The sequence below is a fragment of the Strigops habroptila genome, chromosome 11, assembly GCF_004027225.2.
Source record: "Strigops habroptila isolate Jane chromosome 11, bStrHab1.2.pri, whole genome shotgun sequence".
Taxonomy (NCBI): Eukaryota; Metazoa; Chordata; class Aves; order Psittaciformes; family Psittacidae; genus Strigops; species Strigops habroptila.
Genome location: NC_046360.1, coordinates 17,748,933 through 17,774,683, shown reverse-complemented (window position 1 = coordinate 17,774,683; position 25,751 = coordinate 17,748,933). Strand labels below are relative to the sequence as shown.

The 25,751-nt window shown below is 44.8% G+C and overlaps 2 protein-coding genes across 2 annotated transcripts in view; one reads left to right on the top strand and one right to left on the bottom strand.

The window, feature by feature from the left end:
• Positions 1 to 20,536, bottom strand: part of NUP210 (nucleoporin 210) — a 66,254-nt gene extending 45,718 nt beyond the window's left edge. Inside the window, exons 1-7 of the mRNA XM_030501215.1 lie at positions 20,336 to 20,536; positions 9,826 to 9,962; positions 8,696 to 8,827; positions 6,532 to 6,628; positions 4,023 to 4,173; positions 1,161 to 1,293; positions 167 to 325 (exon numbers count right to left, since the gene is read on the bottom strand). Of these exons, the coding sequence (XP_030357075.1) occupies positions 167 to 325; positions 1,161 to 1,293; positions 4,023 to 4,173; positions 6,532 to 6,628; positions 8,696 to 8,827; positions 9,826 to 9,962; positions 20,336 to 20,499 (973 nt within the window). The 5' untranslated portion in view covers positions 20,500 to 20,536. The remainder of the gene's footprint in view (positions 1 to 166; positions 326 to 1,160; positions 1,294 to 4,022; positions 4,174 to 6,531; positions 6,629 to 8,695; positions 8,828 to 9,825; positions 9,963 to 20,335) is intronic.
• Positions 20,498 to 22,821, top strand: LOC115614528. Its single transcript, XM_030501520.1, has 4 exons — positions 20,498 to 20,524; positions 20,584 to 20,876; positions 21,711 to 21,888; positions 22,011 to 22,821. The coding sequence occupies exons 1-4, from the start codon at positions 20,498 to 20,500 to the stop codon at positions 22,191 to 22,193; spliced, it is 681 nt and encodes a 226-aa protein (XP_030357380.1). The 3' UTR covers positions 22,194 to 22,821.
• The last annotated feature ends 2,930 nt before the right edge of the window (positions 22,822 to 25,751 follow it).

The window sequence follows — 25,751 nt, the reverse complement described above, 5'->3', positions numbered from 1 at the left end:
ACTGAATTCACATCACTGCTGCTGTCTATGGCTACATCAGGTGCCCCTGATTTTCAAGACCACTGGTAAAATTGTGGGTATTTTTATCTGGTCGTGCTACAAAGGGTGGAAGTTTTATCTCCTGCCACAAAGACGTGGATAGAAAAGCATCGCCTCAGAAGGATACTCTTGTGCCCCAGTACGAGGTTAGTTTGTCCCCGCCGCAGTGCAGTTACAACTGAGCTTGCCTGGTCCAACTTGGCAACTGGCCATGAGGCATCTCCCTCAAGACCCGGCACGTTGTTCTGTAGCTGCAGCTCATACTGATCTGATGGCATCCGTAATTCTGTGCATAAAACAAGACAACACACGGAACAATAACAGCAAGTGTGACAGTGTTGGGATGATGCTAATTATTGCTGATGAAATTTTATTGCTGCCTAGTGCAACATTAAATCAGTATATTTGATGTCTTGCAGAAAGAGCATTTCTGTGCTTACATCAACACTACACTCAGAAAATGAGCTTCTCACCTAGTTTCTTTGAAGCCGCAATTCCCAACTAATATCATCCCATTGCTTAGACCTAACATCCAATTCATGCCCAGCTTCTGAAGTGGTCAAATTACTTTCTAGAGCTGCTGCTGCTCCATGGTGCACTATGAGCTGATGCAGTGACCTCGTCTGCCAGCCTAGAAAAACATTTCCTCCCTAGATTCCCAAAAAAAAAGGTCAAGTCATTCCCAGCACAGGCTCCTTGGAAGCACCTAATTACAAACTCCCACACTTTGAACTGGAGATAAAGCCAGCTACCCCACACGTGTAGAAGTGGAGCAAATCCATTTGTCAAGAAAACATTCCTGCTGTTAGAAAAGTTACTAATCTAAATTTGATTTAACAAAGAAAGCCAGACACAGTTTCTCAGGCAATGTGAAACAAATGAGGACACCTGAACCGATAGCAGTAGCTCCTGTTCTAAGCCACCCTCACCTTCATGTCCTTGACAAATCTTGACATATCCTTTAAAGACACATGGGGTTTTGACAGAAGAAACTGTGCAGCTCTATCAACATGTGATGTTACATATTAACAAAGTAGTTTAAACACAATTAAAAATTTCTCAGCAGTTACAAATTCACACAAAGCATTAATAAAAAACAAAGAAAGGAGACCAGAACCAACCTGTGATCTTCCCTTGCCTGACTGTCTGAACTCTGTACTGAACTGATGTTCCTACCAGAAGATAAACGTCATACGCTGGATTTAAAAGGATGTTTTCCAAAATGAGCAATCTGACTTCTGCAGGTTGTACATGCTATTGATTGAGGGGAAAGAAAGAAAAAGGAATCACATTTACAACAGCTCATTTGTTTGAAACAATCCCATGCAGCAATAACTTAGAGATTCTAAGTGAGTAGCACTACTTGTTGTAATTGGCTCTTTATTAACATTTCAAATCTCTTAAACAGGGAGATGCAAGGGACAATGACTGGAATAGAGATCTGCTCTGTGTGCACTGGGCAAGGCTGAAATAAAACCAAGGGTGTAGGGACATCAGTTTGGTTCCGTTTTCTGAAGGATTCAGAAAAACTCGAGGCAGATGCACACTGACTATTCAGACCTCCAGAAATTTGTTTTCCCTACTGTAAAACATGGTACCTCCATATAACATATCCATTATGACTTCACTGAGGAATCTGTATCAAACTCATTGGTCTATTAAATTAGGAATGGAACAGATAATCGTATCAATTCTATTACAATCATGTAAGGGATGTTCACTGAAAATGTGCAGCCTGAAAGCAGTGAAAGATTGAAAGGAACTACTAACCAGAAGGCCATGAAAAATTGCATACAGAACAATATTATTTCCATTTCATTTACAGTATCAGCTCAGAACTAATTTAGAAAAATAAATATTAAAACAGAAAGTAAGTTACAAGCATTCAAGAAAAAAAAGTCAGCCCGATAGCAGGTAACTATCTTGAGCACAATCAGGTAGAATTGTAACAAAAATATGATTGTAAATATGCACATGTCACGTTTCAAGTATTACATTCATTTAGATAACACTCATATATAATCACAGAATGGTTTTGGGTGGAAGGGACCTTAAAGTTGCATCCACAGCTTCTCTGGGCACCCTGTGCCAGTGCCTCAGCACCCTCACAGGGAAGAACTTCTGCCTCAGAGCTCATCTCAATCTCCCCTCTGGCAGGTTAAAGCCATTCCCCTTCTCCTCTCCCTACAGGCCCTTGTCCACAGCCCCTCTTGGCACTGGAGCTGCTCTAAGGTCTCCCCTTAAGGAGCCTTCTCTTCTCCAGGCTGCCCCAGCCCAGCTCTCTCAGCCTGGCTCCAGAGCAGAGCTGCTCCAGCCCTCACAGCAGCTCCGGGGCCTCCTCTGGCCTCGCTCCAGCAGCTCCACGTCCCTCTTGTGCTGTTGCCCCAGAGCTGGATCAGGACTGCAGGGGGGGGCTCCCTAGAGCGCAGCAGAGGGGCAGGATCCCCTCCCTGACCTGCTGCTCATGCTCTGGGGGTGCAGCCCAGCACACGGAGGGGTTCTGGGCTCAAGCACAAACTGAAGCCGGGTCATGGGGAGTTTTTCATCAACCAACACTCCCAAGTCCTTCTCCTCAGGCTGCTTCATCCAGTCTCCCCCAGCCTGTAGTTGTGCTGGGATTGCCCCAACCCAGAGGCAGGACCTTGCAACTTGGCCTTGTTGAACTTCATGAGGTTTGCATGGTGCCACCTCTCCAGCCTGTCCAGGTCCCTTTGGATCCCATCCCTCCCCTTCAGCGTGTTGACCCAACACACAGCTTGGTGTCATCGGCAAACTTGCTGAGGGTGCTTGGTGCCACTGTCCATGCCATCAACAATGATGCTGAACAGCACCGGTGCCAACACTGACCTGAGGAACTCCACTTGTCACTGATCTGCACTGGGACACAGAGCTGCTGACCACAACTCTTTGAGTGTGACCATCCAGCCAACTCCTTATCAAGAGAGTGCTCTATCCATCACAACTGTGCCTCTCTAGTTTAGAGACAAGGATGCCACGCAGGACAGTGTCAAAGACCACTTTTTACACGTAGACAGTCAAGGCAATCCTGCTTTAAGCAAAAGCATTATGTACAACATGTAGTAACACAAATCTGCAAAACCAGATACGAGATGAACTTTAGAAAACCCCAGATTTTATAGAAGGAGTTTTCTAAGGTGCAGTACTAAGTTGATATGAGCACAGTGCTAAATATTCCTGTGAGCAATAACCCACAAAAACTCTCTCAGGTGTTTTCAAATTCTATTAAGAGGAAAAACAATTCTTACCAGAGTTAAATGAAAAACTCAGTTAGCACAAGTTACAAAGAAAGAAACAGCATGGATCTAAAGAACAACTGGGAAGTCTGCCAATATTGCAGGTTAACACCCTTGTAGCATTGACATTCTGATCCCAAAGCCCTTCCTTGGAGACCAGAATCTAATCAGGTAGAATTAGATACTAACAAAGTATTCATATGCCATTCATTCCAAGCACTACAGGAAATAAAGGTACATCCAATACAGCAGTCTCTGTTCTAGCCATTTATTTATTGACAAAAAGACCTCAAGTGTTCTAGCTAGTTATTTGTAAAATGAGCTAAAGGGTCAATGCCCTATCCAGCATGATTCTACTTATATATCTCATATTCATATCAGGAACAATAAAATCGTACAGATTTTACTGCCACTATTTGAAGTGTGTTCCTCTGAAGCAGGGCCTTTTGTCAGAGTTAGGATTAGAAATGATCTCTGGCACACGCACCATCCTGGCTTAGACAACCACATCAAGGTAACTGCACCAAACTCCAACCGGCTCGGGGCGATCAAGAGCAGCACTGTCATCTTTTGTGATACAGGCTACAGAGACAATCCAGTACGGCAGAGATGCAGCACTGATAGCCACAATGGGAACAATGCAGCAGGGCAAAGGTACAGTATTCCTGTAACATTGGACTGTAAGACTAAATAATAATTAAATAAAAAAAAGGAATGCAAGTTTCTCACCGTATAGATGTTTTCCTCTATTCTTGCTTCTATTTTAGAACTCCCTGTTTTCATCCCAGACACCAAAATAGTATCTCCTTGCTTAGCAACTTTTTCCATCTCTGATATATAGGAAGGTGGAATATAAGTGGATTCAAAGAACTTGAGTATACTGAAAAGTAAAACAAAAGGTGGACAGAAAATTGGCAACCAATCTTTGTAAACCCACAGAGAAACAAAACCAGCATCTATTCCAGCTATTTCCATTTTTAAGCAAATTTAAGATGTCTGCCTCGGTCCAGACATCCAAATTTTACTCATTCTTCAAGATATCTGCAGCTAATTTCTGTGACTGATAAAAGTTTGTTTGAAGCCTGTTTGTGGGCTTTCAGGAGCTATCAGAAGAGCGCACATGTTGGCTATAATGATCCCTCCAGTTTTTACAGTAGTTGTAGACTGCAAAACCCTCTAGATTATTGTGGAACAACTGATGAGAAAGACCCAAAGCTTATGTTTATAAAAGCAACAGCTTAACAAACCAGAACATAACTTTAACCTATATAAAGAAGTGAGGATGCATTTAATAAATGACTATGAAAATACCTACAAGCAGAAAATTGTAGTAAGTGTTAGAAATTTCAGTGAGATGTGACAGCAGAGAGGAAGGGAATTTGCTATGAATGGGTAAATGACAGGACAGAAATTGCAAGAGGACCATGTTTTAAAGGTTGCCAGCTTCTGTATGCACACGATCTGTTTGGCTTTATGTGCACTTTCACAGTAAAATCAGTAAAGCCATATTGAGAACAGTTACGATTAACATATTTATGACAGTTTCTAGTTTATTTTGCAAAGCTGTAACACCATTAGGATATTTTTTATGTTCTCATAGCTGTGCTAACAGAAGAGCATATGCCAATATCAGTTTGGTGAAAATCACATCTCTAGCAAATAATTACACTGAACCAAAAAGCTCCCTGTGGAGTAGGCCTGGGCTTGTCAGTCCTACTGAACCACGAGCACACACTCTGCTCTCAGTGTAGACGGGGCCATACACTCATACCTGCAGCTTCAAGTGTGTTAGGGGCTTAACAGGCTTTCCTCAGGCAATGCTGTGGGTTTGTTTCTCTAGGGCTGCAAAATGAGGGGTTGTGTTTACCCAGTAACAAGAGTCTTGTCTGGGATCCCATTCCCAGTGTATTTGGAATATAGGTTTGAGGATGGAAGCTAAATGTTAGCCATTCTGCTCTGCAAGAGAACTGGCTCCCCCGCATGCTAATCATAGAATCATCCTATGAAGGAAGTGGGAGGTGTCCCTGCCTGTGGCAGGGGGTTGGAACTGGGTGATCTCAAGGTCCTTTCCAACCCAAACCATTCTATGATTCTATGATATACTTTCCTACATTATTTTATGTCCGCACTCTACCTCCACTTTGCTTGAACCTGTTTGCTGAAGTAACTGAAGCCTCTGCTGCATGATTAAATAATGGTCCATTAATGATTGGACTTGATGATCTTAAACATCTTTTCCAACCTAGTTGATGCTATGATTCTATGAGTCTGAATCTACTTCATCTTACAAGCCTACTAGATGTTAGGGAAGTTTTGACTAAAGCTGTACTCACGAAGTGTCTGTAAAGTGTTCTGTGAGGAAAAAAAAAACGTTTCATATATTTGCAGTCTGGTCAAATTCACATACATCAGAAAGGCATTTTTTATTATCAACATTCACAATGAATGAAGTCAAGATTCACCATGGCATATAACCATAGGATGGCTTGTGTTGGAAGGGACCTTAAAGCTCATCCAGTTCCCTGCCACGGGCAGGGACACCTTCCACTAGAGCAGGTTGCTCCAAGCCTCTGTGTCCAACCTGGCCTTGAACACTGCCAGGGATGGGGCAGCCACAGCTTCTCCGGGCACCCTGTGCCAGCGCCTCAGCACCCTCACAGCGAAGAGCTTTTTCCCAATACATATAATATGATGAGTACCAGCATAATACTGCTAGGTAACAGGATCCTGATGTGTTGACACCAGTTGCTGCCAGTGCAAAGATAAAACTCTTGGAGTCCAACTTGAGAAATATCCCATACAAGGTCCTGCTATGTAGCCTTCAGTTCTGCTTAGTTTTAATATGGATGGAAAATCAACTTCCTGTTTGAAGCTACTGAGGAACAGAACAATGAATTAAGTCATCAGTCAGGCACTACACAGTGCACATGCTTAATAAAATAAAAACAAAACAGAGGCCAAAAACGGTCTAGTGACAAATACGGGGGGAGGGGGGAAACCATACAGTCTGGATTCTAGTCCTATCCCTGGCAAGGTGAGCTTTCTGACTTTGGGGCAAGAACTCCACCTCCATTAAATGGAGGCAGTATTTCCTTATTACACAGCAACCCCCTGAAAGAATTGACCCGTAAGCATCATTCTGGGCATGGGATCAGTAAGCTGCCTGATGTGGGGCAATATTTACACACATCAAACTCAATGGACATAACACTCTGGAGAACAAACTAAATGAACTCACCGCAGTGCATTGTGGGAATCCGAGAAGCCATCAGCCTCTGTGTCCTTTACTATTGTCCAGTTGAAGGCTAACCCTGCCAATGTGCTGAAAGTGTTTCCTGTAGATCGAACAACCAGATCAAAACAAAGCTAAGTAACAAGCAGAAAGTCTTCTGCAACACAAGCCAGGACTTCTTCCCCTTGAAAATTTCTCTCTCTTTTCCCTACAAGAAGCTCAATCTGTATTCAGTTAAAAACCACAACCTAGCTTGCTTGACTGACCTTGGCACTGGGAAGATGTTTTTGTTAACTGGCTTCTCTATTCACATTTTGCAGGACCATTTGCCACTTTATAAGCCTGCTAGATAGGTGCAGGGGTCACCACCTACCTTCCACTCATCAGCCGCCAAGATATCATAGAATCAAAGAATAGTTTGGGTTGGAAAGGACCTTAAGATCATTCAGTTCCAACCCCCTGCCATGGGCAGGGACGTCTCACCCTAGACCATGTCAAAATAACCTGCTAAACTACCTTTCATTCTCAAACACAGGGATCTGAGATAGCAACTGGGTAAGTTGAGTTCACCTCACTGGTGAACTGCACTTTCCTCACAGATTGCTTTGGGTTTGAGCACAAAAATGATCTACTCCTAACAGGAATAGGTCTTCACTCACAGAACTCAAACTAAGCACCCTCCTTCTAGAAACTGTGAAGCACTAGAATATGAGAAATTGTAGATGTTACAAAGGAACAGAAAGGAATAAATAGAATAAACCCAAAGATTTTTCATTATTACACTCAAGTACTCCCTTTGACATTTATAACTACATTAATAAAGAATCAAAGCAAATTTATTACCAACTTCTTATGCTTACAGGTTTATGACACTTTTAAGTCACAAAAATATTTTAAGACAAGTTAACACAACACACAGTCTATGTTGTTTCTATAGGGCTTACTGCAGACAGTGCCAAATCCCAAATAAACAGGATTTTAAACACGAAACTCTCAACACACACAGCAATCTAATTAAAATGGATGGAGACTGGATTACTTCACATGCATTCAAGCCTAACTTTAATGACGCATGCTGTAGCTTTGCAAAGCTGTATGACACACTTCTGGTTTGCTCCAACTGAACATCACGAGGCCAGTGGAGAACTGCACATGGTGGCATTACGGAGAGGCTATGCCTGCGCACAGCCAGCACCACAGCGAACTCACAGCCTCTGAACCACTCCTGTGGGTGCCCTGGCTCCTGCTGGGGTCCCACACTACAAGGGCAAAGTCAGTTTGTCTTTGATAACCTACCACAGGCGCTATCAGATAACCTATCGGTCAATGCAGGGTCTCACTCGTCCAGCACAGGATCAGCTACTTCTGCAGCACGGAGGGCAGCGGCTGTCTCCAGGTTAAGCCCATCAGAGGCAGCACCCCGGGAAGCAGACAGGTAACGCAGCACTTGCCATGAACTGGGTGATGTCTCTGTCCCTCCCCACAGGATCACAGGGCTGTCACAGGAGCTGCAGGGCAGCTGCCCTGGCCAGCTCTCACATCACCCTCCAGGCTCCTCAGATGTCAGTACAGGCAGTGGCTTGTGCTCCACAGCCCTACATGGCCCAGAGCTGTTCCCCCGTGCTGCTTCAGCAGCTCTGATTGTCATGAGCCTGAAAGGTACCTCCCAAAAGTGAGTGTTTCTATAATAATTAAAGGTTATTAATCCAAGCAATAGGTGCTTGGTCTTCTATATAATCTCTAGCATCCTGCTGGATACTTGATTGGACTCAGATAAAATGTCTTTCTGCAAAATCCTTTAAACAAAAAAAAATCATTTTCCTGTGCAGCCCTGCTCAGCCTGGTTAAATCCAGATGGGACACTTCCACAGGACAAGTGCTAGGAGTAAAAACCTGATTTCTAAAAATGCCCTTAGCACTAGAGTTAAGTTTCCCACGAAAATAAGGAAAAAAGGCAAGCAATAATTGGAAATCAAGCAGTGTTTGACTTCCCTGCTCAGGTGGTATTTAGATTTTACACTTTAACAAGAGGTGACTTAATGTATTATCCGAAGAACTCCCTTTAAATTATTCAGCTTAACGCTCAGTTGTGTCATAAATAAAACCAATGCACATATCAGACAATTAAGAGTTCAATATATATTTTATCTCCTACTAGTAAATCTCTTACCTTCAGAATCCAAAGCCTGAATTTTTAGCTCCAGTGGTGAATCTTCAAGATAGAGTTCTCTTGTCGTGGACACGATTTGGATGCCATGAATTGTATCAACTATAGCATCACAACGAAGCACTTGTCCAGTCACTTGAAGAGAAGCAGAAAGAGCACATGAGATCAGCAACACTGGGTGCACTCATCAAGAGCACCCACAAGACAAACGTAGCTCAAGTTTAGCCCACGGCACAAGACACTGAAGGAACTGAAACTAGGCCATGACCTTGACCAAGAAACTCTTGGTCAAATGGTGACTGTGGCTAAGCAAGAAAAGCAGTTCACTTCCTCACTGAACTTTGGAATAGATCTTAAGAAAACGTGATTCCCATCTACACGAACAGTTAGATGGTTTCTCTAAGTACATATTTAGAGTTTTTACAATGCAACTGTTGGACTTCTACCCACAGCTGATAAACCCCTGTATACCTCTTCATCTAGTGACTGCAAGACATTTAATTGACCATGGTTTTGCCTATTGGTGATCATAAAAACTAACTACGTGTATTATATGACAGACACAAAGGTAATTTCCAGCTTTCTAAATGCAAAACATTTGAATTTGCATTATAGAAAAAGTATGTACTGAAAATTATGTTCAGCCACCACTCTTGCCTTTTTTTTTTTTTTTGTAAAGGAATTACCCTTTTTCCTAGATGTATCATTAATATTCTCTTCATCAGGGACTGTAGTGATAGGACAAGGGGCAATGGGCTCAAACTTAAACAGGCAAGATTTAGGTTAAAAAAAAAGAGAGAAGTTCTCCCCTGTGAGGGTGCTGAGGCGCTGGCACAGACTTTTCCCAGAGAAGCTGTGGCTGCCCCATCCCTGGCAGTGTCCAAGGCCAGGTTGGACACAGGGGCTTGGAGCAACCTGCTCTAGTGGAAGGTGTCCTGCCCATGGCAGGGGGTTGGAACTAGATGAGCCTAAGGGCCCTTCCAACCCAAACCAGTCTGTGATTCTGTATCATTATGACTATGGATATGAATGCAAATTTCTTGGTTTGGGCACTTTTTAGTCCTGCTTTGTTTGTGGAGGATACCAGGATGTCCGTAAACAAGAAGTGGTGTGTTACAAAAGCGAAAACTTACTTATATCTTCAGCAAAGATGATACTCGTCAGTCGGGTGGGCTGTGAGGACCGCGCCTGGATAAGAGCTTTCTGGGAACACTGGCGCTCATCCTGATACATCAGCTCTATGCTCGCCACCTCCGGCCGCGTGGAGGACCTACAAGGTTATTTGGTTGTGTTAGCAGGATTCAAGGTACAAAAATCGAGGGTTTGGTTAAAAAGCCACAGAAATAATTTACATGAGACATGCTGCATGGTCAGGGCCCGACTTCCACAAGAGCTGGACTGCAACAGCTCCTGCAGGACTTCAGGAAAAGCAAGTGCAGGCTGAGGAAGGGTGAGAGCACAGAGCAGAGGCCCACCAGCACCCAGGCAGACAAACACAGCGTTCTCTCCACTGTGGTACGGTCACTGCTGAACGCCATTCAGCCTGCTCAGAGCTGCACCCCACCTAACAGAGTCACAAAGCCTTTGGCCTGACCATTTATTAGCTTAGAGGCATGGAACAAGCAAAAACACATATGAAATACTGACGTAGAAGGTAAAACAATTTTAGCTAAACTCCAGTCACCACTTGTAATTGCATTATCAAAACAAGCTTGAAACAAAGTTCTGGAAACACTGGAAGTTTTCCATGATGACGGAACGTCACAATTACGTATGTTTGCTATGGCAGAGGCTCTCAACAAGTAAGAAACAGCATTTTTTAAATGGTTTTAGTCTGTTTAGCTGAAATACGTAACACTGTGTAAAACATGCAAAGATGTATAATCATCTTTGGTGAAACATAAGCCTACATGGAATTTTGACCTAAAATCAATGCATCTGTTACTCCCTGCTCTGACTTGTATGGCTTTTCCAAAGACAACTTCTCCAGGAATGAGCTTGTGGGAAGCTCACCATGGACGTGGAGCCCAGCTCTCCCTTCCTGTGTGCCAAAAATGTTGAGGTGAGGGAAAAATAAATAAATTTCAAAATTACTAGAAACCAAGCCTTTTGAAATGAAATTTAACAGCAATATGTGTCCGAGACCTGAATGGAGAGTGCTCAAAGCAACTGACAGATTCAAGCAGACCATACCTCTCATAACTAGCTCAGAACATCACCGCTCCCAGCTGGGATGGGAACTGGGACACGGCTGCTCCTCACCCCTCGCGCGGGAGCTCCTGCAGAGGGAGCAGAAAGCACTCTCCTGCACACAGCCCGGGCCTAGCACCCTGTGTAAGCCGCTCATGGATTAAGCCATGGCTATTTGCTCAGGGATCCCAGTCAAAGCTCTTTCACAAGGGTCCTTGGGAGGATTAAAGCAATGAAAGAGAGCACTGCTGACAAAGCTGCTCAGGAATTGCTCCTCCCAGATGATGACAGCATTGCATTGTCTGGTAAATGGACTCTTATCCGGGCACTAGAACCCCATCTGGTAAAGATGGTGACGTTGGATTGATTCAGGCTTCTCTTCTGGAGGATGTTCAAAATGCCTACCTGTGATCTATGGGGAAACCCTAACTCAGCAAGGAGCTGGAGAGGAGTTGCAAACAAACAGCAAGCTCCTATGTGCCCTTCTCCCCAGATGAAGGCTTCACCTACTTTATTACTGGCAGAACCAACCAATCCAAAACAGTGAACAACAAAAATTCTTGTTAACTAAAATCAAATCCATTTCAATACATAACTGTAAGATAACCGAACATACTGTCACAGTTGTAAACATATGTTACCTGTGAACATAATGTTAACAGCTGCAGTCCAGGCGAGCAAGGACCAGTGTGGTGGTTGTCACTGGAATAAAACTGCAAATCCTGTTTTCAACCCTAAGCAATGCAAAGCACAGCCTGCAGACAAAGCCAGCCCTGCCCGGCACCGAGCGCGCGCCCTTCGGCTTGAAGCAACCAGTGAGATGGCGAATGCTGCATTCCTCACCAAAACTTCACATGAAACAAACCCACAGCGCATCAGCTCTCTGGTTCCCTACATATGGGTCTGGATTTTATCATGCTTTACTGTCCAAACAAGGCCCAACAAGCTTGTGATCCCAGGGCACCCAGTGCTGGCCAGAGCATTTGCAGTCGTGCCTGCTCATGGCAGCGTGCAGGCTCACAGGCACTTCACGGCACTACAGGAGCTTTGTCTTGGCCAAAACTCATTAACTCAATGAATTATTAATTAAATTCATAATATTGGTGTGCTCCCAACAATATTGTGCTTACACAAAGACTAGTTTTAAAGGATTTTGAAATAACGGTCGCAACTGCTCATGCAGAAATTTCAAACTATTTTATCTGGTCAGGGGAAAACCAACCCCGAGCACCATGGAATGGAAAATTTAAACACCAAGTAAAGCTTAAGCCTTAAAAGTGTTTGTTATATTCTAGATACCCAAGCAATGCATACAAATATGAGCCTGTTTTGTCATACTGGGGTGTAGACTGTTTCTAAACCAATGTGATTTATTTTCTATATTAGTAGTACATTTAGCTTCACTCTACGGAGATTAATTCAAGAGTGAACAATTGTTTTCCTGTAATTCATAGCTTCTTAGGCAACGCTGAAACAGTTTTCCAACACTCTGCAAAGTTTCCTTCAACAATGTTAGCATTCACAACCAGTCAGGCTCTTTCTGCACTTGGCTGGTAGGCTTTTTGAGCTGAGCACGCCGGTCTGACTGAATATGCATTCAGGCATTTTTAAATAAGCATGATATGCATGGAATTGACTGTTATTATTTAGTTCTTTCCATTGCCTAATATTATCTGCCATTAGAATTTTTTTTTATTAATTTGAGGGTTTTGCATTCTCACAATGAGAAATTGATTGTGTTTACAACACAACAGCGGTTTCGCTGTGCTTTGTATTTGTTCTTTTAATATATGGCTGTGTGGCAATACATAACCACTACAGTTTGCACTAATAGCTGCGTTGTAAAACTAAATCTAATTACAGGATATTTTTCAGACTAGAAAAAGGAAAGAACAAAGATAAACTAAAAGTTTGTATCAAATTTTAGCTATGAACTTACAGTAAAGGAAGTTTTAAGCTTTTCCAGCTGAATGCTGGTTAACTCCTGGTTGTCACTGGAGTTGGGAACCTGAGAATAGAGAATACTTGGCCTCTAACAGCAGTTTAAAACAGGAGGTAGAATATCAGCTGAATTTCTTTCTTTTTTAAATACAAACACGTTTTTAGTTTTATTACCAATAGGATGGCTGCTATTTTAGGTAATTGCCTGAACTGGGCTGGTGAAGCAGGGCCTTTCTGACACCTGGGTTACTATTGAGTTACATTAAAAAAACAATCTGCACGACTATTGCTTTTTATACCATAATATCTGAAATATTTGACGACCCCTCAATACCATTCAGCAATATCAAAAGCAAGTTCTGTTTACAGGCATATCTGACTCAGGGTCAAGTACAGAAGGAATAAGGCACTAATCAAACAGGCTGGATATTAGTGGCATTTGTCTGCTGTAATACACACCAGGATCACTGCTGCACCCTAGATGGACAATAAAAAGAAACTTTTGCTTTAAAATGACATCAAAGACTGCATTTATACCCTCTTCCAATTCCAGCAGATCTTCAGCAGCATGTCAGCATGTGATATTGAGGGCTAGGCTTGTCAGAGGTCAAAATTAGATCCTGAGAAGCGAGCCATGGGAAGCATTTCTGGCACTAGCTCTTGATCCCATACCAGCGCCTGTAAGAACAAGCAAGGCAGGGCAGGAAGCTCTAGGAAGAAGAGTGAAGGGGAGTATGGGGGAGCTAACAGAAGTCCCAATATTTACTTCCCTCAGAATAAAATCCTATTTGCTGAGCAATTAATGACACTTGCAAGAAGGTGTCATTTCCATTTCATACATGATTTTCACCTCCCCAACACTGTGTGCCAAGATTATATCTACAGATCTACCCAAACCTAAGCCTGCAGTTTTCTAATCAACTGTTCTGTAATATCACACGTGACTACTTCAAGGATTATACTTTATCAGCTGGTTTAAAAATCAGGCTAATGTTACTCTCCTCTGTTGATTCTTACTGCTTCAGCACTTTTTATTTTGTCAGCTCTTCAGGCTGAACTCCAGGGCCTACATTAGCACAAATCCTCCCTTCTGGAGATGCACCACGACTGCAGCTGATCTCATCTTTTAGAACTTGTATCAGGCACGTGGGCACATAGGTAACCAGGGGGAAACTGCACAGTAAAGTTTTCAAGAGTGTGGCAAGATTGGATTGACCAATACATCAGGTACCTTATTTCTAGTCACTCTTGGGACTAACGCTGTTGACATACACAAATGAAAAGAGACACAAGAGCCAGAACAGCATCCAGGCAACTGCAGTCGTATGATAAAACATAGATTCCCACAGAACCAAGGATTTGGGAACTGAACCCATTCCAAAGAAAGCACAGAGGGAGCCTGGCAGACTTCCCTAACTCTTGAGGATTTTTAACAGCACAGTGGCAGATTATCTCTCTATTGTTCACTCAACTCTCTCCTAGGATGTTTCTTATTGTAGCGGGAAAACAAAAATCCTCCATCCAGTTCTGCTTTAAAAGCAAATCACAACACCACAGAATGAGCCAAAGATGAAGCTTTTGCTTACAGGGGAGGGAGTTTGTAATGGTGATCAGCAGGCATGGCCACTAACTTCAAAGGAAGCAGAATTAAACCAGTGATGATTGTTCTCAAAATCCAACCCAGATGCCCTACTGTAACTTGGATGTTTTGTCAAATCAACTGGTGGCCAGAAGCCTTTTACCTGAAGTGTTTATTTCTGTACCTTTCCCAGCTGCATGAAGGAAGCTGGCATGCCAGACTAGTGACACTCATCTTCCAACTAATAGAATGCAATAAATAAGGGCTGGTCTACACAAGTTGTTCCAAAATGAGCTGAGCCTGATTTCAAATTAGAAAATAAAACTAAAAAAATGGCAGTTTACTTACAAAACACAAATGTCCCATTTGCATTATTTCCCATTACCCACTCTGTTAAACCTTCTCACATGCAGACACCTTTAAAGTTTCAATTACTGAGGTGAGACCCACACCCAAAGGGAGCAAAAGTCTGAAAACATGTCATGGGTATTCAGCAATGAACACTGCCCAAAATCAACCACAGCCCCTCCCCTCCCCGTCCTCCTTCCCAGGCGGGTTATACTCAGATTCAGAAAGGTTTCTTCAACAGTAAATGTGCACTGCAGGCTGACACATCAACTAAGGCAAAAACCACAATTATTTCTGCCTCTTCAAGTCTGGCAGAACACCTATGCTGCAGACTCACACCACCGCTCTGGTTCTGAGCCAACAGCACAGCATGCCTCACTTCACCAACAAGGATATCTCAACCCAGTTCTGATCTCCTTCTGGTTTCTACAAAAGCTAGAAGCTACGCTGAGGAAGCACACACTGCAGTGCAGCCAGCCTACCCAGCAGTCAGCAGCACATGTACCTCCCAGAGAGAGGGAGAACATTTTGCTGCCTGGTAGAATGGCCTTCTAACTAGGAAATGCAGAGCAGGTGAGGTCCTCAGCAGGGCTGCAGGGGATAACAATCATTATTTCAGATGTCATTTCATAATATGGAAATTAACAGTCAGTATCTCACACAAAACATTTTTCAGTGAAGTCAAAGACAGGGTTTTTTGAACCTGTGGTAAAACAGGTAATCCATGAAATAGCAACAACAAAACCCCCAGAGATTATCAGAGATGAGACTGTCAGATTTATAGCAAAGTAACAGACTTCAACCAGAAGCACTATGTAGTATAGATGTAGATTACATATTAGGAGGAAGCTCTTCCCTGTGAGGGTGCTGAGGCGCTGGCACAGGGTGCCCAGAGAAGCTGTGGCTGCCCCATCCCTGGCAGTGTTCAAGGCCAGGTTGGACACAGGGGCTTGGAGCAACCTGCTCTAGTGGAAGGTGTCCCTGCCTGTGGCAGGGGGTTGGAACTGGATGAGCTTTAAGGTCCTTTCCAACCCAAACCAGTCTGGGACTCTATGATAACATACATTTTTAAAACATGAAAGCACCACACACAACACACAGAGTGATAAGACCAATCTACAACCCAGTATCAGAAACATGACAAGGTAAGGAGCTAGAAAATGAGCTCTGCAGCCAAGTACTGCAAGAGCAGCACTGCGTGCAGGTTTGGGGTTCTCTGGAAGTACCTGTGCATCACACAGCTCAGACACCACTCAGCTGCTGGCTCCCTCACCCCCGCGCTCTGCCTTCTGCTCCTCTCACTATGGCAATTAGCTTCACGCTACCACATCAGTGAGGGCTTCAGCAGCACACACAAACCCTTTTATTAAGGTGGCAAGAAACTCTCCATCATTACAGTTGCAACAAACAACATTGTACATGGACATCATCACCTTTGAGCCGTTTCCTGTTGCTGTAACCTTTCCACAGCAAACCCTCCAACTTCAATGCTCAAAGGTTCAAATGCAATCAGTTGAATTTCTCCAAGCTAACACCCGGAGCTTAATTTTCCCCCCAGTTCTCACCACGCATATCAATTCTACAAGATATAAAATAATGTTACAGGCATGTAAGCATATTTATACACTACAATTTCTGCTATAAAGACCCTGCACCACGCTGTATACCCTGGGGAGGAATGGGGCTTTTTGTGTGTATTCCCCCTTACACCCCAGAATGTTATTATGCTAAAGGCAGATTTCAAGGAGAGAATTCTGCTTCCAAATGCTTTCATTCTTCCAGGTGCAATTTCTGGATTAAGGTAATTAAAGATAAATACAGATGTAATTTAAATGCTAAATATACCCACACAGACTGTGTTTTGTCTCTGCAGATAGTACCACGTACAATATTTACAGATGGGAACAGTGCATGCTTTGAAAACAAAGCTTTCACCAAAAAATAATTTAAACACAAAGGCAACTCATGCCAGAAGGCATGAGCATCTTGAAATCAGAAAACACTTCAAAGCCGTGTTTGTAACTTTATCATTGCTCCCAATCTGCTTGGATGATGATAAAAATTGACCTTTTCCCTTTGAATCACTGGAACTCTCAGACACCACTACCACCACTTTGAAAATCTCCTGCTTTTCCGAGGTAAACTTGAAGCCCCAATGGGAAACTGGAAAGAAATAAGGTCACAGCATGCCACTGAGTGATTTTTCACAAAATTGGACACTCAGCTATGAATTCTGAATGTTTGAGATGAGTAATGCAGTCCTTCAAATACTCAAAGGACGGCTTTTGAAGACAGATGCTGCTCTAAGACAGCAACAGCTTTCATACGCTACCTCTAACCTTGCGCTCACCCACATTACACAACCTCAATCCCTTCTCTAGACACAAAAGGCCTGAATCTTTTAATTTCCACTCCAAATCCATGCTTTTGTGCATGCAAACTACCCATCCCTTTACAAATCCTGGATGAGGAATGGTCACTACTTCTGAAGTCACTACATTTGATAATTACTAACTCCTTCAGAAAACTGAAGGCCTCCTTCCAGCAATAGCTGCTACTGAGAGCTTCAACATGAAAGTACAGGAAACCTGTCAGCAAGCAGCTGTGGAGGTGCGTGCCCACTGAAAGTACACTGCTTTCTAATCTCCTACAGCCCAAGGCCCATGAGGCCAAGGATGTAGAGGGAAAGAGAGCTGCAGATGCAATCTAGCAAACATGCTCTGAGCACCGTGAGGAGCATTACTGCTCCATTCAGTCACACACACACACTGCTGCTGCTTCCTCCCGATGGTTTTGTAAGCACACGTTGAGTTTTACCACCCACATCCTGCCAGTCCTTGCAAAGCAGAAGTGAATAAATATACATTTACAACCCGGGTACAGAAAATGATGACACACTCTGTATGAAATTGGTATAGCTTCCTTAATGCTCAACCAAAATAAATCTCTGAAGGGCAGACAGGAGAGGATGGAAAAGCATGTGGAAGCCTATCTACCTCAGGAGGGATCTGACCCATTGCTGGCAACAGGTACCAATATAACATAGAATCATAGAATAGTAAGGGTTGGAAAGGACCTTAAGATCATCCAGTTCCAACCCCCTGCCATGGGCAGGGACACCTCACACTAAACCATGTCACCCAAGGCTCTGTACAACCTGGCCTTGAACACCACCAGGGATGGAGCATTCACAACCTCCCTGGGCAACCCATTCCAGTGCTTCACCACCCTCACTGTAAAGAACTTCTTCCTTATATCTAATCTAAACTTCCCCTGTTTAAGTTTGAACCCATTACCCCTTGTCCTACCACTACAGTCTCTAAGGAAGAGTCCCTCCCCAGCATCCTTGTAGACCCCCTTCAGATACTGGAAGGCTGCTATTAGGTCTCCACGCAGCCTTCTCTTCTCCAGGCTGAACAGCCCCAACTCTCTCAGCCTGTCTTCACACAGGAGGTGCTCCAGCCCTCTTATCATCCTCGTGGCCCTCCTCTGGACTCGCTCCAACAGCTCCATGTCCTTTTTATGTTGAGGACACCAGAACTGTACGCAGTACTCCAAGTGAGGTCTCACGAGAGCAGAGTAGAGGGGCAGGATCACCTCCCTTGACCTGCTGGTCACGCTTCTTTTGATGCAGCCCAGGATACGGTTGGCTTTCTGCGCTCAAGCGCACACTGAAGCCAGCTCATGTTAAGCTTCTCATCAACCAACACCCCCAAGTCCTTCTCCTCAGGCTGCTCTGAATCTCTTCTCCGCCCAACCTGTAGCAGTGCCTGGGATTGCCCCAACCCAGGTGTAGGACCTTGCACTTGGCTTGGTTAAACTTCATAACATGCACTGAAGTGCTTACGAATCACCCTCATTAGATGGATATGTGGACCAAACTTGGTACTTCCCTTGAGTACAACCTTAACATCATTTCATCTGTAGGCTTCAGTGAGATCTGCAGAGGTCTGCATACTTCTGAGAGCTGGGCAGCGCCAGGCACGTGCAGAAATGCAGGAATGGCTGTAGCCAGTCCAGCATCACCCAGCAGTTCACCGCCTAAATGGGAGAATCCACACCTCCTAGATTTTACTGGTGCTTTGATGAGTTTGTGTTTTAGCTTCTTACAATGTACTTTACCACATAAACCAAATCCTTTTAAAGAGTCATTTGCCTCAAAGATTATAATAAGGAAAAAGAAAAAAAACATGAGAGATTTTAACTAAGATAGTCCATATGAAAATTAAATCACACAACCACAAAGAGCTCATCTAGTTAACTGCTTTTCAGTCAGCTTTTGGAGAAACTCTTATTAGTGCTCTTGTGTGTGCTGCTTGTGTACGAACACACTCAAATGTGCAAGTTGTTACAGATCAAAGGCTCGTAACCAGCCCAGGGATGAGAAGTGTGGGATGACCAGGCAAATAAACTGACAGAGAGTGAAAACATGGCCCTACAAAGTTGTATTTCAGTAACTGTCAGCGACAAAATAACAACTGAAAACTGCTACACACATCCATCTGGCACACATGGAAGTATCATCCTAAACATATCTTGACTGCCACGTTTTTTTTCAGGTGGGTGCCTCCTGCTCATTACTGATCCAAATTACAGTTCTGGTATGCAAAAGATGATAGGACGAGGAGTTGGTAACACTTGTTTAACACGAAGACGGTTTCTAAATCCACACACACTGCGGTACTTGCCTCTAGCCCCCGGTGCTCAGCACAGCCCAGCCCTGCCGCCCATGAGCCTGGCTCGCAGGGCCCTCCCTGGCATGGGGCAGGACAGGGGCACCCCCAGACAGAACTCCCTTAGTATATCCCATGTACCCAGCACCAAGGCCTCCAGAAAAACCAGGAAAGCTTTGCTTCTGGACAACCTGATTTCGCTGTCCCCAGGTGACATGATCAGGGCGTTGCCTACACTTAATGGCAGCACCGAGAGGCTCTCAATTTAGCTATTTCCTACCTATGACTCCTTTAAGTCCATACCCCAAATTCAAAGCGGTGAGACTTCCCTATAACCACAGCAAGGGACGGGGCATTCCTACCCTAGCGCCGGGTGCTGTCTGCACACACGTGTGGCTGGGGTGGCACTGCGGTACGTGGGGCAGCAGGGCGGACACACAGGCCGTGTGCGGAGGCAGGGCGGGCACGGTGGGGTCGGTGGAGCAGCGGGGTGGGTGCATGTGGGGTGTGAGGCGCATGCGGGCGCGCAGCCATGGCGGGAAGCTCTCCGCAGCAGGGACCTTCCCCTCAGGGCCTGCTCAGCCCTGGCCTCCAGAGAGAGCCCCTCTCCAGCGGGCTCAGCCCCCGCTACGGAAAACCAACCAACCAACCAACCCACAGCGGGGTCAGTCTGCAAAGCCCAGCCGCTCCCCTCGGGGATTACCTCCGCTTCTGCCCCCACGCTGCTGGGACACCCCAAGTAACGTGAAAGCGGCGAGGGGCGGCCTGGCGCTGCTGGCTCCCCCGGGGAGCGGCCACCAGGCCCCGCCGGGCCGCGCTTTCCCGCCGCGGGCTGAGGAAACGCCGCAGGTGCATCTGGGCGGCGGGGGCCGGAGAAAGCGGCGGACAAAGGGCGGCGGCACCTGCACTCACCATCGGTAGCAACCCTCGCTGGCCTCCAGCGTGAAGTTGACGTGGGTGCCGCGGGTGAAAGGCAGCAGCACCTTGGGGATGTTGAGCTTGGAGGAGGCGGTGAGGCAGGGGGAAAGGAGGAGGAGGAGGAGAAGAGGCAGCGCCGGCGGCGCGGGGGGAGCCATGCTCCGCAACGGGCAACCGCCGCCGGTGTAGGCGGGAAAGGGCGGCTGAGGGCGGCGAGCGCAGGGACGTCAGCGGCGGGGCAGGGCGCCCCGGGGGGCGGAGGGGCGACGACGGGAGCGGGGCCGGGCCGGGCCTGCCCTGCCCTGTCCCACCGGGCCTGTCCCCCGCGCCCCGGCGCCGCCGGCCCTGCGGTAATTGGCGCCAGCAGCGGGGGGCGGCTGCAGCGGTGGAGGCCTGGGACTTCCGCCAAGTCAAACCATCGCGGAGCTCGGCGGCGAAACGAGCTCCCGCAGGGAACACCGCGTTGGAAACAGCTCGAGCGGCTGCGGCGGGAGCTGGGTTTTCCTCAGGTAGCGTGGCCGGGCCCGCTGACAGGGTAAGCCAGGCGGCCGCGGCCTGGAAGGTGCTTGTCGCCGGCCAGAGCCACCTGAGTGCTCGCCTGGAGCTGTCCCCAAGCAGAGCATGAGCTGTGCACGGCGGGGTGAAGGCCATGGCGTGTCCAGCTGCCCTCGCCGTGCCTGGACAGCGCCTTCCCCGAGCCCTGGTGAAGGTAGAGCATGATGAGATGGGGCTTTAGAGATGGGACCTGTGGATTAAGAGAACAAACTACAAACAACTAAATGGATTAAATTGTAAATCCTATCGATTTGAAAACCCATAAAAAGTCCATCACGGATATGGGTGTTATTACATGCTATACTCTTTCAATGTGCACGTTATGGTAGAATCAGAATCATAGAATCCTTTAGGTTGGAAAAAAATATGAAGATCATAGAGTCCAATCATGAACCCAGCACTGCCAAGTCCACCACTAAACTATGTCCTCAAGCCCCACATCTGCATGTCTTTCAAATACCTCCAGGGATGCCGACTTCACCATTGCCCTGGGCAGACTGTGCCGATGTTTGACAACCCTTTTGGTGAGGAAATTGTTCCTCATCTCCATCTAAACCTCCCCTGGTGCAGCTTGAGGCTGTTTCCTCTTGTCCCATCCCTTGTTCCTTGGGAGCAGAGACCAGCCCCCTCCTGGCTTCATCCTCCTGTCAGGCAGTTGTAGAGAGCGATAAGGTCCCCCCTCAGCCTCCTCTTCTCCAGACTAAAACCCCCCAGGTCCCTCAGCCGTTCCTCATCACACTTGTGCTCCAGGCCCTGCACCAGCTCTGGTGCCCTTCTCTGGCCCCACTCCAGCACCTCAATGTCTCTCTTGCAGTGAGGGGCCCAGAACTGACACAGGATTCAAGGTGCAGCCTCACCAGTGCCCAGCGCAGGGGGACAGTCACTGCCCTGGCCCTGCTGCCACACTGGTGCTGAGCCAGGCCAGGATGCCATTGGCTTTCTTGGCGACACTGCCAGCTCGTATTCAGCTGGCTGTCAACCAGCACCTCCAGGTACATAGATTGATGCTAGCAGGAAAGCTAAGCAACAGTTCTTTTGTTATAAAACCACCAATTTTCTATATCTTTATACCTTCCAAGTACGAAGACTTATTTTCCTGTGCTCTGTGTCCTAGGGAAAAAGATGGCTGGCAGACCAAAATGCAGAAAAAGGTGAAGTCAAGACAAGGAAGTTGGTGGTACATGAATTCTGCAAACCAGGTGAATACCATGAGCAGTCTTGGTCTGAGCCACTTGGAGCTCCTCCAGGGAACACAGTAATTAGCTGGATTTCTTCAGCCAGCCTGATGCGAGCTTGACCTTTTCTGTGTATTGCTTAAAAGTGTGGTGGGACAGCATGGGAAGTAGGATAATGTAGGAAGAAGAAGAAAAGGAAAGGAAGTGTTAACCATCACAGGCAGATCTGTAAACATTTAAGTGTGTTTCAGAGCCTAGAGTGGAATTCAGGAATCACAAATCTTGATATTTTTATTTTACCCTATATTTATATAGGGTAAAATATAAAAAAATATACAAAATATAAGAAAATATTAAAAAATGTATATTTTACCTCCTGGTCATGATTGGACAACTCCTGGTGGTGATTGGACTTTGTATTGGATGGCATAGTGCTACTCAGTTCACTTTGTTACAGATTTTTTTGCTGAAGACTTAAATGAACTGGTGGTTTATGTATGTTCCATAGGATGGAATTTAATAATTTTCCTTTTTAGAAACATTGAACACACCTGAAAGTACTCATGAAAGACTGTTCTATTCTGTAAACCAAAAGTCAGGCTGGTATTATTGCAATGTTAATTTGTCCCTGTTGTCAGTATGCATTTGTTTGTATCATTTCAGCATATGTTTAAAGGTTGGATCTCTTCACCATTCATGGTGCATGGGAAAAGTCACACTCCTGGAATTAAAGCTATTTAGTGAATGCAATTACTGTGTGGAGAGTCTCCCTGTCCTTACCTACAACAGAGGGATTAGTATAGATATGCAGTGAGAGAAGGGATTTTAAGAAGGATACAATCATCTTGGAATTTAAGGCAGTTAAATTCTTCCCAGGAAGCTCAGTTGCTGCCCAGGGACAGCACTTGAGAGTTTAACCAGCTGTAATTTAGGCAGTTCAGAACTTAACCAGTTCTCATCTCTTCTAAGCAAGTAAACTTATACAAGACTTTTTGTTTACCTAGGAGTATTTTTCCTTCATAATTTATTCATCTAGTGTTTTATTTATCAGTACCTCAGCAAGGCTATTCCATTTGCTATCCCAGAGGACTGTGTGCTGCTGTACAGTTCACTTCTCATTGCAGTTTCTGTTTGTTTATTACTCATTTTCTGAATGCACATCTTGAAATTGCAAGGTCTGATTTAGAGAAGAGCTGAACTTTACAGCTGCAATTTAAGTCACTGGGAGCTGGGCCCAGAAAGATATGTGGTATTAAAAGCTCTGGCACATCAAGCCACTACATAGAATCATAGAATAGTTAGGGTTGGAAAGGACTTAAGATCATCTAGTTCCAACCCCATGCCATGGGCAGGGACACCACACACTAAACTATGTCACCCAAAACTCAATCCAGCCTGGCCTTGAACACTACCAGGGATGGAGCATTCACAACTTCCTTGGGCAACCTGTTCCAGTGCCTCACCGCCCTCACAGTAAAGAACTTCTTCCTTGTATCTAACCTGAACTTCTCCCTGTTTCAGTTTGAACCCATCACCCCTTGTCCTATCACTACAGTCCCTAATGAAGAGTCCCTCTCCAGCATCCTTGACAGCCCCCTTCAGACACTGGAAGCTGCTCTGAGGTCTCCACACAGCTTCTCTTCTCCAGGCTGAACAGCCCCAACTTTCTCAGCCTGTTTTCACGCAGGAGGTGCTCCAGCCCCTGATCATCCTCGTGGCCTCCTCTGGACTCGCTCCAACAGCTCCATGTCCTTTTTATGTTGAGGACATCTTAAATTGCTCCCCAAAATACAGAGGTTTGTTGGTATTTTTCTTCTTTACTCTTTCTTGTCAATCAATCTGCAACCTTCCTTCAAAGGCATGTTATGTAGTTCAGTCAAGACTCCAATATTAGGAGGGATGTGATAAAACAGCCCATGACTAAATCAATACAATGTGTTTGCAGTTAATATAATTACAACTGAGTAGATAAGAAGTAAATAGTGAGTACCTGGCATCTTATGCTGTGGATGAGTTGAGAAAATGTCAGTACTTCCTAGCTTTTAAAAGTAGGTTTTTAATCTCAATATATGTCTTTACTTTCTTTCGTCAGCAGTGTATGGTGATGGGTAGTTAGTGTGTTACTGGAAAATTACCATTGTTCTCAAACACTTCTTAGACTTGAGTGATTTTCATAAGGAACAGCAAAGTGCACTTAGGACCTTGGCATAGTTGCTGCAGTGCTCTACTTTCTTTTCCCACACTGCAGTGATGAGATCAGTATGGAGTCAGCACATCCTTTCTCACACTAAAATGACAGTGCAAAGAACATAAACATCGCTCCAGTCACCACCAGTGGGGTGGTTGGCTGGCATGGTACAGAAGTGGAACAGGAGAGATGTATTGGGAGATAATTTTACATGCATCAGTGTACACCTGAGGAAGTCTGATAAAGAACAAAAATGGAAATTTCTTCCTCACAAAGAATGCAATTATAGAACAATAGAGGGAGTATTTTAATGAGCTGCCTAATTGTGAAAGGGATAAAGGCAAACAATAAATGGTTATTCTCCAAGCAGCTGAGCCATTTGTGGAAGAGTTACATTTTGAGGAGATTTAAGAGGCAATCAAAATACACGCAGTAAATAACAAAACACCAGGTGCTGATAGTGCTTCTGCTGAAATACGAAAATAAAATGGGGAGAATTACAGAAAAGTTTTACAAACTCCCTTGGTTGTTCTGAAGATCTGAAAACACTCCTGGGGAAGCAAGGAGACATGTACTTGGATTAAATCTTACATTCATCAATTGCTGGTGGGAAGGTATTTTTTGTAAAGCTAAAATACAACCTCTATCAGTAGATCATGAGGTGATCTTCTGTTTGCAGTGAAATAATCTTCAATCCTAGTTCGGAAAAAGATAGCATTTGAGTGGCACAGTGATGATGGTGCCTACTTGATTGTCTTCCCTTTGAATTGCGTCAACACTTCGCCAGCCCTCAGATCTTAAGGGTATACAGGATGTGTCTCTCGTCCTTTGGCAGTACAAGGACTTGCAGAGCTCATCACGTTCACGAAGGCTAAACCAGCTTGATATGAGTACTAAGCATGTGTCTAATCTTAGGGTTGTGCATACATGATTTACCAGATTGAGGCCTGGGTCTCTGACACATTTTGAACTCAGATTCTAGAGTTCATTCAGGAAAAAAATAGGTTTCTTCAAAACCGTCTGGCCAAGGAACACCTGACTGTTTCCAGGCATTTTGTATTTTAAAAAGTCTGAATAATTTAAAATCTTTCAAAATACTCCTCTACACAAAACCAAACAAAAAACCAAACCCTCAAACCAGAAAACCCTGAATAATTGCAACTCACGAGGTGAAATTCCAGCAAAGTAAGGCAATGAGGTGTGGAAGATTATTGTGAAGTTTACTGGGTGAAGCTAACTCAAAAGAGTTCCAACCATAACCCTCACAGGTATGTCTGTATTCATGAGTTAACAGTATAGGGCTGTCTCTGTGTAGTACCAGCAGCTAAATGCATTGGGTACAACCTAACTGTAAGAACAGTGTCATTAAACTGGAAGAATCATGGCTTACACTGTAGAATGATGAAAAATATTCTGTGCCATCAAGCTCATGAACATCTGAAATTATATTTGATTTAAAGGCTAAAGGGTGACTGTCAGATAACAGTAACAC

What these genes read in the sequence shown, in the direction of transcription:
- LOC115614528 (XM_030501520.1), top strand. Translation starts at nt 20,498, where the DNA reads ATGCTCCGCAACGGGCAACCGCCGCCG. An exon ending in TGGCCGGGCCCGCTGACAGG is followed by an intron (nt 20,877 to 21,710) that starts GTAAGCCAGGCG and finishes TCTCTCTTGCAG; the next exon opens with TGAGGGGCCCAGAACTGACA. An exon ending in CTGTCAACCAGCACCTCCAG is followed by an intron (nt 21,889 to 22,010) that starts GTACATAGATTG and finishes TCTGTGTCCTAG; the next exon opens with GGAAAAAGATGGCTGGCAGA.